At 41.6% G+C, this 13,286-nt stretch overlaps 1 protein-coding gene across 3 annotated transcripts in view; it reads left to right on the top strand.

Moving 5' to 3' along the window:
* lima1a (LIM domain and actin binding 1a) overlaps positions 1–13,286 on the top strand; it is a 45,750-nt gene that overhangs the window by 796 nt on the left and 31,668 nt on the right. For all 3 annotated transcript variants that reach the window (XM_060937578.1, XM_060937577.1, XM_060937579.1), the window contains exons 2-3: positions 6,314–6,454; positions 9,334–9,376. In XM_060937578.1, the coding sequence (XP_060793561.1) occupies positions 6,333–6,454; positions 9,334–9,376 (165 nt within the window). In that variant the 5' untranslated portion in view covers positions 6,314–6,332. The remainder of the gene's footprint in view (positions 1–6,313; positions 6,455–9,333; positions 9,377–13,286) is intronic.

Here is a 13,286-nt window from a genome sequence, read left to right on the forward strand (position 1 = left end):
AAGACTGAGGTCAACGAGACTAAACTTGTTGGATAACTTTGGAAACATTTCATCGCTCATCCAAGCGAGTTCATCGGTGAAAGTTTTGCTCTCGAGTTCATTGTGTTTCATTTCCTGAGCTGCTTCAGGCTGGGAAAAGATGCAGCAAGATGAATGATGAGACAAAGCGTCTGTTTAAGCGTAGGTCTGGAAAACCCCTGGGTTTAATTTGATGTTTTAAGGCGCTGACCTCTGACCTGTCGGTGGTTTGTGTGGAAAGTTTGGAATGGTGAAATGGATGAATCATATCCTGTGAGCCAACTCTTCTCCACAGATTATTCCTCAAAATCCAAGAGGGGTTATGGGATGAATGAAACCTCTTCTTGAGATATGATGAGATTTATTAGGTTAGTGAGGTTTCAGAAATCTTCACGTCCATTGCTGCAAGCATTTCTGTCTCGTATCATTCCAAAAAGCCAACTACGGGATCATGAATTTTGTTTCACAGGTAACTCTGAAGCAAGTGAACCTTCAAATGCACATTTTTTTATTTATTTGAACAAACTTCAAATTTATACAGTACTGTGTAAAAGTCTTGGGCACATATAAAGAAATGCTGTCGACCAAAAATGACTTGATGTTTCAACATTAAAAAAATACTATAAACAGTAAGCCATAATAAATGAAACAAGGTGAATGTTTGGTGTGAGATGACCAAAAAATAGTAGTCTCAGGTACAGTGAGTGCAGTTTTATAAGGAAATGAGCTGTAGGTTTTACTGAGCATCATACAGAACCAGACCCAGTTCTTCTGGACACCTTTTATTTAGCCTTTATTATTATTTTCCAGGAAGGTCCCATTGAGAGACATCTTTTCTGCCAGGGAGTCCTGGTTAAGATAGGCGGCAAAACGTTACAGTAAATACAAAGACCATAACAGAAGACGCACTACAATAAAACATTCAGTTTAAAAGAAGACAAAGAATAAAGAAAAGACATGGAGGAGGGTACAGTTAGGATGTGTTCAGAAACCAGAGAAGCTCGGTTAGAAACAATGACCTTGTTCTGTAATAGTTTTTAAATACACTGAGAGGGTAATAACTCAAGATTTAGTATGTTCTGAAGTTCATTCCAGGCATCTGGTGCAAATGAGCTGAAGGCAGTATTGCCCAACACTGTTCGTGTTGTTGATGTTCAAGATTCGTATGTTGGGATGTTCACTTTGACTGTCGCACTCGTTTCTTCATTTTGCACCAAAACCCAGTAGCCTTCATTGTTTTCCTTTTTTAATCTGAAAAGTGGTCTCTTGTGTAATACGCTGCTCAGATACAAATTTTTTTTTTCCTGTAACATTTAATTTTGTGCTGGAAAACAACAAACGTTTTGGCTCGATAATGTAGAAATCATAAAATAGAAATCTATAACAGTTTGTATGGAAAAAAAATAGGGGGCCTAAGAATTTTGCACAGTACTGTAAATGTTAATGTGTAATTATCCTTCCTGTACTGTCTGTAATTATAATGAGAGTATTACATTCACTTAGCTTGCACTATCTTTAAAGGGCTCAGTCATGTTCCTCTTCTTTTTCTAAACAAGAATACCACTTTGTCTTTTCTGCTTCGGCACCCAGATGGAATTTCTGCTCTTTAACTCTTTTCTTAAAGTGCTTACGGCAAATGTGTGGGGGGACGGGGGGGGCGGATCCTGGGAGAAACGGCTTACAAAAACATTGTGGGACTTTGACTCACTGTGTCTCTGGATGTTGGATGTGGTGATGAGGTTGGAGTTGACGATGTGAGTCAGAGGTTGTGTCCAGGCTTGCTGTGCATCTGTCAGAGTTATGCATCTGATGCGAAACACACGTCTGTTAATTTTATCAGGGACATCAAGATGGGCTGAGATTTTGTTTGACTGAGTGAAGGCCATTTTAACTCAGAAAATCTGGAAAATTCAAGAACAGGATTCACGTTTTAAAAAAATGCTCGAGTCGCAGTCAAATGTCCCTAAAATTTAAAATATAATAAATATTTCAAAGCAATGCTGGTGATATGAGGAATGATGTCTTGGTGCACTTTTATTTATTTTTCCAGATATGAGTGATTCCACGCTTATGGGTACTGAAATGGGGACATGAACTTATTTTTAAAAATTCACCTAAAACCATTTCTTTTTTTACCATCAGGTCACAAAACATGTAATCTTTAATGAATGATATGTTAAAAGATGACTTTAATTTTCTGAGATGTAATAAAAACATATTTATACGCCAAAGTCAGAACGTAACAGAAGTGTTGTGGATATATATATATATATATATATATATATATATATATATATATATATATATATATATATATATATATATTCTCAATTTTAACAATGTAGAATTACTTTTTGAAACATAGGAAGGTGATGTTTTAGCAAATATAATTAATAAACATGTGTAGTAGAATAAACATACACATTCTTTCAATAAGATTAACATGGTATATAGCTAGATTGTAATTAATTTGTAACAGACGCGAGATGGACAATCGTAACAGAAGTAATGCAACAGACATCATTTTGGAACTCATAGGCTTGACTTTGGCATATAAATATGTTTTTATTACATCGCAGAAAATTAAAGATATCTTTTAACATATCATTCATTAAAGATTACATGTTTTGTGACCTGATGGTAAAAAAAGAAATGGTTTTAGGTGAATTTTTAAAAATAAGTTCATGTCCCCATTTCAGTACCCATAAGCGTGGAATCACTCATATCATGAATATTATCAGTACTTTTATAAGCCTGACTGACACACTATATTGTTATTTAAGTAACTGACAAAATATTTATTTCTACATCTTTACTTTTTTCCTGTTAAATAATAATTTTTAATAAAATGTAAATTAAAGATATTTGGAACCATTATTATTAGCTCCTCCGGCCGACAGGCGATGAGCTTAAACCATCATGTGTTTGTCCGTTGGGCGTCGTCCACATTTCACGAAAATCGCTTCTTCTCTTTCAATTCTTCACTGATTTTTGTTATTTTTGGCAGGAAGGTCAGTTTGCCTGGGGTGCATATAGCTTCTACCCAAATTTGCATAATTGCAATTAATAATGAAGATATGGAGTAATTAAGACCTAATGAGCAGTTTCCACCAGGGCTTTGAACCGGTTCAAGGAACGAAAACGAAAACCGGGAACTTTTTCTATTTCGCATGGAACAGAAACGAAACCAGAAACTTTATTATTTCTTATGTTCCGGAACAGAAACGCTTATTAAAAATAATGGTAACCGGTTAATACCGGTTTTTATTTCGTTCCTCAAAGTTTCTGTAGCCTACAAATAAGTCATTCTTCTCCTGCGCAAGTTTCTATGACCCGCTGGGGTTCACTTCCTGTGTGACGTTCGCTGACTGAATGGAGAGAGCGGGAAGGTGGACTACTAGTGAGTAAGTGCATTACTGACTACGTTTACATGCACGTCCAAATCGAGCTGCTGTTGGTAATCGAGCAAAGGGTCCCAGCAGGGGTGCCAGAGAAATCCAATCCTACATGCACAAGTGAAATCGGGCTATTGTGCAAGGTGCATTGTGCACCCGAGCCACACGTGGCGCTACACGCCCCATCGTGTTGGTACACTTCCGGTTGTCGTCATGAAGAAGAGCTATAGTGTTGCCAGATACTGCCGACGTTTTCCAGCCCAAAACATGTTCAAATCCGCTAAAATGCACTTAAAACCCCCAATCTGGCAACACTAGCAGTTCCGTGTTCAAGCTGTTCGGCTTGCTCTAACAGACTGTGTGGCTACAAACTGTCCGGCGCAGACCACTGTTTTGTAAGAAAACTTATTTTGCACAATAATATTTTTCTAAAGTCCATTTTTTGCTTACAAAAATATTTTTTTTGCTTACAATTTAACTTATGTCTTAATAAACACACAAAAAGTTCAGTTGTTTTGTTTTTATTGACATTCTTCAGATGTTGGACGTGTGTGTGTGTGTGTGTGTGTGTGTGTGTATATACACACAAATACAATGACTTGTTTATGTACACAATTCACAGCTATGCAACAGCTGTACAGATGTATTTGGTGATACAGTAAGTGAGCTAAATTTTAACAGTGCAAACAATGCCACAAAAAGAAAAGATTCATGCCGTTGTCATGATTCGTTGTCATGCCGACCGAGGCTGTTGTGTTTCCCGCTTGTGGTCTCGTCACTCGTCACTTCCGGAAGTAGCTCGACAACTAGCTCGATAGGGTATACATGCACAAAGTAGCTCGGCAGAAATCGCATAAACTAGGTCGTGTAGCTCGATTCCGAGAAATCAAGTTCGGTTCAATTTCAGCCGAATTAAGGTGTATACATGGCATTTTGAACTTCGATTTCAGTCGAGCAACGGCAGAAATTCGATTCTCTCTATGTGCATGTAAACGTAGTGAGTGAGTGTCTGAGCAAAGAAGAGCCTGAACGATGCAACCTCCCTATTGGCTGTTTGTAAAAATGTATCAGTTGTTGCTCTTCCCACGGGAATCATCGCGGGCTCGAGAGACGAGACAGTTCGTTGGTAGCAGAACAAAATGTCTGGACACAAATCGGGTTTTCAGAAAAGGAAAGAAAATAAACGGAGGGTCGAAAACACAAAAAAGGAGGCAGAAAATGCAAAACGAGTTTTAAGGTAGGACAAATGGTTACTTTTCTGAGGCAGCCCGCCATGGCTTGATTATAGCCCATTTAGTTAAAATAGTCGATATAAAATGGTTATAGTTATGTGATTGTTGTCCTGATTTAGACTATTTTTTTGGGGGGGGTGTTGCGCGATGTTGCACCCGGGTCCAGATTAGGGCAGAACCGGCCCTGGCTACATTTCAGGTGTAGTTTGTTTTATGTATGTATGCACTTGCATAGATGTGTACTTGGTCTTCCAATATGGCGCCTAACAAAATCTCGCGGCGCGGTGACGTCATGCGGTAGCCCTCTATAGGGCCTGACTAGCCTTTGGTAACACACTAAACGAATTATCTTTCATTTTTGGCACTTTTTCTGTTTGTGTAGATGGGAAGACATACTGAGAATCCAAATCGCCAACATTTGAAATAATAATAGTTTTGAATTATTTCTTATCTTATTTAATGAAGGTTGTAATAGAATTAGCCTACATTTGGCTTAAGCTGGATGAGACAGAGACATAATTTTATAGCCATCTGTTAAACAGCTGACAGGGAACGTAATTAACCGTTCCGGGAACGAAATTTTTTTGTTCTAACCGGTTCGGGAACGTCTATTTAATGGTGGAACCCAAAACCGGAAATGTTAAAATTCCGTTTCTGTTCGGAACGAACCAATAGGAAAAAAATTCCGGTTCAAAGCCCTGGTTTCCACACACATCGCTTCTTCTCCATCGATTCTTCACCGATTTTGATTCTTTCTGGCAGGAAGGTAGGTCTGCCTGGGGTGTATATAACTTGACCCAGATTTGCTTAATTACAATTATTAATGAAGTTATGGACTAATTAAGCCTTAATGAGCGGTTCAACAAAAATCGCTTCTTCTCGGTCGATTCCTTGCCGCTTTGGATTCTTTCTGGTGAATAGGTCGGTATTCCTAGTGTGGATATCGCTTCTAGATATAGCTTGCAACATTTACTGCACAACGGTGGCCCACTTTAGATCGTTCCTTCTGGACTAGACGGGGCCAGAGTGAGCCACGCTGTCATTGATGGTCTTGTTTGTTATTGGTATGAAATGAGTGTGTGGTGCCCTGGGAAAACCGTTCACACACTGCAGTTTAGTTTAGGGTTTTTTTTTTCCCCTTCTTTCTTTTGCCATATAAAGTTCTAGAAACTACAGACTCTCCAGTACTGAAAAATGAAAGCCTCAATTCTGATCATGGTATTCGTTAAACAAGGTCTTGAAACATGATCTTCGCAGGACCTTGGCCTAGGAAAGCTTAGAACGCAAATCAAAAGTTCACATACTGCGTTTCATCATAAGATATATTTCACACATGGCTGATTTTTTCCAAAGATCTCACCTGTGAGTGTTTTCATGTCTGAGCAAGTTTACTCCTGACTGCACTCGGTCTGTTTCGGTGCATTGTGCAATGAGCGAGTGCTGTGAGGTGTGTGTGACCCAGCACTGACTTCATCCTTGTCTTATTAGTAGCTCAGGTGAGCACCAGGTGGATTTGACGTGACTCAGAATGACAACTCACATCCTGTCTGTGTGTGTGTGTGAGAAAGAGAGCGCAAGAAAAGTGTTCCTGTGTGTCTTTATCCAGACACTTTATTGAAAAATATATTTCTGAAACTTGTCAACAACATGTGCGTTTTTGTTTTTCAGTCCACCTTGAGGAGCAGAGATGGAAGTCGGCTCGTTCAACAGGAGACCGTGGGCCTCACAGTCCCTCCGCGTCACGGCGAAAGAGCTCTCGATTGTTGGACCACGGGGGAAAAATACCGCCATAGCAGAACGATTCTCAAAGTACATACTTGTCTCTTGTCTGTTTATCTGCTTATCTGATCCTGCGTGCTCACACCTGCACTAGTTCTTTAACACTTTCTCTTTAACTGCGTTTTTTTTCCCCCCTCCATCGTCCTGACCAAACATGCTCTATTTTCCCTTTCACTTCCATCACTGCTGTTTTGTTCTCTTTTTCATCCAGCCATTATGTACAGATCTGTTCATCTCTACGAAAGATGGCGTTTCAGACTTCTTCAAAATTTCTACACTAACAGCTCATTCAAAAGGCCTTGTATGGTGGAAGATCTACTGTACATAATCTGAGACTTGTAATAAATCGAGTTAAACAATTTCTAGAAGTCTATATATTTCTAGGAGTGTCTAACAGTAAGTTGTCAGGACGGAGGGCTGCAGTTTTATCTCTCAGATGTTCCATAGCATTAAACGTAACTAGAAATGGATACAAGGGTGGCACGGTGGCGTAGTGGTTAGCGCTGTCGCCTCACAGCAAGAAGGTCCGGGTTCGAGCCCCGTGGCCGGCGAGGGCCTTTCTGTGCGGAGTTTGCATGTTGTCCGCGTGGGTTTCCTCCGGGTGCTCCGGTTTCCCCCACAGTCCAAAGACATGCAGGTTAGGTTAACTGGTGGCTCTAAATTGACCGTAGGTGTGAATGTGAGTGTGAATGGTTGTCTGTGTCTATGTGTCAGCCCTGTGATGACCTGGCGACTTGTCCAGGGTGTACCCCGCCTTTCGCCCGTAGTCAGCTGGGATAGGCTCCAGCTTGCCTGCGACCCTGTAGAACAGGATAAAGCGGCTAGAGATAATGAGATGAGATGAGAAATGGATACAAAGTACCATATGCTGTATCTTCCATTAAAGTGACTGTAACACCTCTAACACCCCCCCCCCCCCCCCATACAAACCAACACTCATTATGTTGAGTGACCATGTGTTTTCGAATCATAGCTGATCCAAAAGGCCATAAATTGATGGAAAATCAAGATGATCAGCCAATTTTCACAGAATCTGCCAAGACTGAACTGGAAGATCCTGAAGGGGTGCATGACGTCACATATATGTAACAATCCAGGTATTGATTTCGTTCCTGTGCGCAGCAGTGGTTACACCAGTCTCGATATGGGATCACATTTTGGAGAGAATTCTGATGGTGATTGGGATTCTTATGTCAGATGAAGGGGCAGATGATCATCATGGATATTCCGGAGTTATCTTTTCAAGCCCCCAAGATGAGAAACTGCTAGTTCACTCAATTCATGACAATCTTCCTCTGTAGCATGTGCGAGATTGATGGATGGATGGATGGATGTGCAGAACGCGGTGGTTCTTTCATCATGTTTTCCTGAACAAAACTTAAACAAATCAAGTCTTGCGATATTGCAATCTGAGAGCATTTAACACGTTTCATTTAATAATTAATGATTGCATGCGCGCATTTTTCTTCCTGTTAAAGTGCATCAGATATAAGATCGGATGTTGCGAGCATGTAAATGTTGCTCGTAATCCTGTGCGTGTGTGAGAGAATGAGGGAATCGACGAACTGTCCAAATGTCAGATCAAATGTTATTTATTAAAGGTTTCTTTTTTGCTCCAGTAATCCTCCATGTGGTCGTTCTGGTGGTGGTGAACACTTGATGAATCAGATTTATTATTAGTAGGAAATCGACACGAAATCTGCCCACTTTGTTTGCATAAACTTCACCCACTGTCGCTTTAGATTAGCGTCGTTTCTCGGAAATTAGTGACCCGAATGTCCTGTTGTATATGGATTTGAACATCCAAACACAACTCTGCGTTTTCACATCATTATTTTTGTAGGATTCCATCAACAATATCCAATTTTAGTGAGTAAACAAGCACGGAGTCAGATGAACCGAAATGACCCAGATAACCTGGGTTCCACACATGACGTCATGCGAGATTAGCCCTGGGCCAAGGCTGCCTTTTTCCGGGATCTGGGAGCCACGGTTTATGAATAGTTTTGTGCTTGATAATAAAATAAATATTATTCCCCCTCCCCCCTGCTTTAGTAATTCATTTTGGTTGTTACTAATGATATATATTCATTTTAAAGCATTACAGTAAGGCATTACATACACTTCTTTTAATAAATGAAATATTGTATCTGCTGTGGTCCAAGTAGAGTGGACATTTCAGAGCAGCTTTGAGTCATGTTGCATCACACCACCACCACCATGTTGTTGATTATTTTTCTATAACCGCATGCCCCGTAAATATCATGCGCACTGATGTCGGGTCAGTTCTCTGCACCGATATCGGCAGCATCCAAGCTCAGGTCTAGGATTAAAGCATGGCCCTTTTAACCAGGAGGTGTTTCCTGCTCCGTCTGTCTTCCTTTTCCTTTCCCTGCTGCTGATGAGGGCTTTTCATACATCACCCTTTTTAACAAGACCCACGATCAGAGACGTGTAGGAACAGAAGCAGGAAATCTCAGCAAATTTCTTGCAAGTGTCAATTTATAACCACTTGCTGCTCTTTTTCTCTTGTGTGTAGAAGATAGAGTTGGAGGAAAATTTATTATTTTTTAAATAGTTAACAAACCAAACAAATTTTATTTTGCTCCAGTTAACACCATGTTTGTCATACATCACCACTCCATGTAGACTTGGATCTTTGCGAAAGAACCATTTTTCTTTCTTCTTTTCTGCAAAACCACCTTTCAGCAAGTCGCTGAAGTCGCTGTTTAATAACGGAGCTCTGGTGGCTTTCAGTGACCAGGTATTTTAAATCTGCTGAACTGGATTAATCTAATAAAATAATTAAAAAGATATTATGGAAAGAACCTGTGAAGCGCCTGTATGTTTTTTGTGTCTAGTTTTACAGCTTTATTCTAACCATAAAATATCTGATCACCTCCATGCAGGTACCAGAAAGCAGCAGAGGAGATCAACTCGGACAAGAAAAAAGTAAGTTCCTTTTGATGTACTTCAATGCTACTATTTCTTTATTTTTAAATAACTCTGACACGTTTCCTGTGGTTAAAAGTCACAGTGAAGATATCTAGGCATGCCATACATACAGAGATCGAGACCAACTCGAAGGCAGACGGACAGGCATGTTTTTCATCTTTTGTAAATGATTGTTTCTCATCTCATTATCTCTAGCCGCTTTATCCTTCTACAGGGTCGCAGGCAAGCTGGAGCCTATCCCAGCTGACTACGGGCGAAAGGTGGGGTACACCCTGGACAAGTCGCCAGGTCATCACAGGGCTGACACATAGACACAGACAACCATTCACACTCACATTCACACCTACGGTCAACTTAGAGTCACCAGTTAACCTAACCTGCATGTCTTTAGACTGTGGGGGAAACCGGAGCACCCGGAGGAAACCCACGCGGACACGGGGAGAACATGCAAACTCCGCACAGAAAGGCCCTTGCCGGCCCCGGGGCTCGAACCCAGGACCTTCTTGCTGTGAGGCGACAGCGCTAACCACTACACCACCGTGCCGCCATGATTGTTTCTATTGTTCTTAAAATCTAATCATTTTGGAAAATCATCCAGCCATTCACAGTAACGTTCTGCTTATAGGACCCCATTTTGACTGGCAGAAACGCTGTGAGTGTGTCTCGGTTTTATGTAGATTATGATGCATGTCTCAGTACTTTTGTTTCTGATCTTCTGTGGAACGTAACGAACTGAAAAAGTGAAGTAAATCTGATAAAATAGTATTATGTGGCTATTGTTGCCAACTGGAGTCTCAAAAACAGTTTGTCAATTTGGGAAAGTCTTCACTGTTTTTGAAAATGTTAGCTGACTTGCTCAGTCACATCAGACAGAAAATTGCCAGCTTGCTAGGAACTTCCACAGTGTGTCAAAGTTATGTTCTGCAAATTGCTGTCATAATTTGTGAATGGAAATGTCTTCTGTTTCCAGCAGCCCTGTGGGGAGATGTTTTATTTATTTAACACGTCCACCAACTTTTTGTTGGAGGAGGTTGTGTTTTCACCTCCATTTGTCTGTTCCCAACGCAACTCACAGTAGTGAACAGATTTGGATGAAATTTGGAGGAATGGTGGCCCATGCTCCAAGGAGCAATTGATTAGATTTTGATACAAATCTGGGTACTTTTGTGGATCCAGGATCCAGATATGTATGCAGAGTCAGGATTTTAATTTTTTTCTGTTCCCAACGTAACTTGAAACATCGTGAACAGATTTGGATGAAATTTGGAAGGAAGGTGGACCATGCTCCAAGGAACAATTGATTAGATTTTGATGCAAATCCGGATATGTCTGTGGATCCAGATATGTATGCAGAGCCAGGATTTTTTTTTTTTTTGTCTATTCCCAACATAAAAAGTAGAACAGATTTTGATGAGATTTGGAGGAATGGTGGACCACGTTCCAAGGAGCAATTGATTAGATTTTGATACAAATCTGGATACTTCTGTGGATCCAGATATGTATGCAGGGCCAGGATTTTTAATTTAATTTTATTTTTTTGGTCTGTTCCCAATGTAACTGGAAACGTCATGAACAGATTTGGATGAAATTTAGAGGAAAGGTGGCCCATGGGCCAAGGAACAGTTGATTAGATTTTGATGCAAATCTGGATATGTCTGGATCCAGATATGTATGCAGAGCCAGGATTTTTTTTGGTCTGTTCCCAACGTAACTCAGAAAGTAGAACAGATTTTGATGAAATTTGGAGGAATGGTGGACCATGCCCCAAGGAGCAATTGATTAGATTTTGATACAAATCTGGGTACTTTTGTGAATCCAGGATCCAGATATGTATGCAGAGCCAGGATTTTAATTTTTTTTCTGTTCCTAACGTAACTTGAAACGTCGTGAACAGATTTGGATGAAATTTGGAAGGAACGTGGACCACGCTCCAAGGAACAATTGATTAGATTTTGATGCAAATCCAAATGTATAGCTTGGTGGAAGTATACGCTGTCCCAAATGTCTTTTTTTTTTTTTTTTATATATATTTTTGAGTCTGGGGCGGCACGGTGGTGTAGTGGTTAGCGCTGTCGCCTCACAGCAAGAAGGTCCTGGGTTCGAGCCCCGGGGCCGGCAAGGACCTTTCTGTGTGGAGTTTGCATGTTCTCCCCGTGTCCGCGTGGGATTCCTCCGGGTGCTCCGGTTTCCCCCACAGTCCAAAGACATGCAGGTTAGGTTAACTGGTGACTCTAAATTGACCGTAGGTGTGAATGTGAGTGTGAATGGTTGTCTGTGTCTATTGGCCCTTTTCCACTACCCTTCTTCAGCTCACTTCAGCCCGACACGGCTCGCGTTTCGACTACCAAAAACCAGCACGACTCAGCTCGTTTCAGCCCTGCTTAGCCCCTAAAACTCGCACCGTTTTGGAGTGGGGCTGAAGCGAGCCAAGCCGTGCCGAGTGAGGTTGGGGGTGTGAGCAGACACTCCCCTGTGCACTGATTGGTGAGGAGGAGTGTCCTCACATGCCCACACACGCCCCGCGAGCGCGCTGGGATCTGTAAACACCGCAAACCCGGAAGAAGAATAATTACGAATTACGAGAATTTCTGAAGCCTTATGCGCCTCGCCTCATCTATACGCTCTTGCCAGTATCTGTTGGCGTTGTCGGTGACAACAAGCCACAGCACCAAGACCAGCAACACTAACGACCCCATGTCCTCCATGTTTATTGTTTACTATTCGGGTCGTGAGACTACCGCTTAAAAACTCACTGAATCAGTGACATACAGAGCATCGTGGACGAGTTCGCGGAGCGCAAGGCTCGTCGTATGCCCTTCAAATAATGCGCGCAGTAGGCTATTGATGTTTTATTATGAGCCATGTACAGTATCCTAATGTTTTTTGTTTCTGAGTTACATGTTCGTTTGAAGGACTTGATGTACTAAATAACATATAGTTGCACCCGGTAGTGTTGAAATTGGTAAACACCGCAGTTGCGGACATTTTGTAGCCTAAAATGATGTTATGATAAGCTTTAATAAAGGGCCCGGTCATTTGCCCCGCCCCCGGCCCGGCTCTGACTTGTTCCGCCACTGTCACTGATGTCACTGTTTGCGCTGCTTAACGACATCACGTGACGTCCACCCACTTTCGCTAACTCCACCCAATGTGTCCACCCACTTCCAGCCGGCACGGTTCAGCGCGGTTGTAGTCGAAATGCAACTCCAACAGCCCCGCTCAGCTCGACTCGGCACGGCACGGCTCAGCCGCGTTTGCAGTGGAAAAGCGGCATGTGTGTCAGCCCTGTGATGACCTGGCGACTTGTCCAGGGTGTACCCCGCCTTTCGCCCGTAGTCAGCTGGGATAGGCTCCAGCTTGCCTGCGACCCTGTAGAAGGATAAAGCAGCTAGAGATAATGAGATGAGATGAGACTTTTGAGTCTTTCCACGACAGAGTGTGTGGGGGAAACTATTAAATAACTTCCCATACAGACCACACCCACTTCCAGTTTAAATACAAAAGAAGAAATAATATTTTCGGAACTAAACAAATAGACACTGACATTACATTGTATTACATCCCTGATATACACAGAGACACACACAGACGTCCCACTGATTTCCTCGTCACTGCAGTTAGTGACCAGGCACGGTAATCTGTGTTTACACTCGTTAATCTGCAGGTTCACGTGGTGTCCTGTGTGTTATCAGCTTCAGTCATTACATGAGCTGAGGATCAGCCTCTCGGGCCAGTAAACGGTAAACAGAGCTAGTGGTCCTGCAGAGAGGAACCGGAGTTAGAGGTTAAAGCCCTGCTGTCTGCAACCGATTAAAGAAAAGAGAGTAGCAGCTGATGAGAAGGTAATCAGTAATATTTGTTAAACGACTGGACGATCTGTTAAACCTTCAGCTGTTTTTAGTTGTTT

Source organism: Neoarius graeffei, chromosome 13 (assembly GCF_027579695.1).
Source record: "Neoarius graeffei isolate fNeoGra1 chromosome 13, fNeoGra1.pri, whole genome shotgun sequence".
Classification (NCBI taxonomy): domain Eukaryota; kingdom Metazoa; phylum Chordata; class Actinopteri; order Siluriformes; family Ariidae; genus Neoarius; species Neoarius graeffei.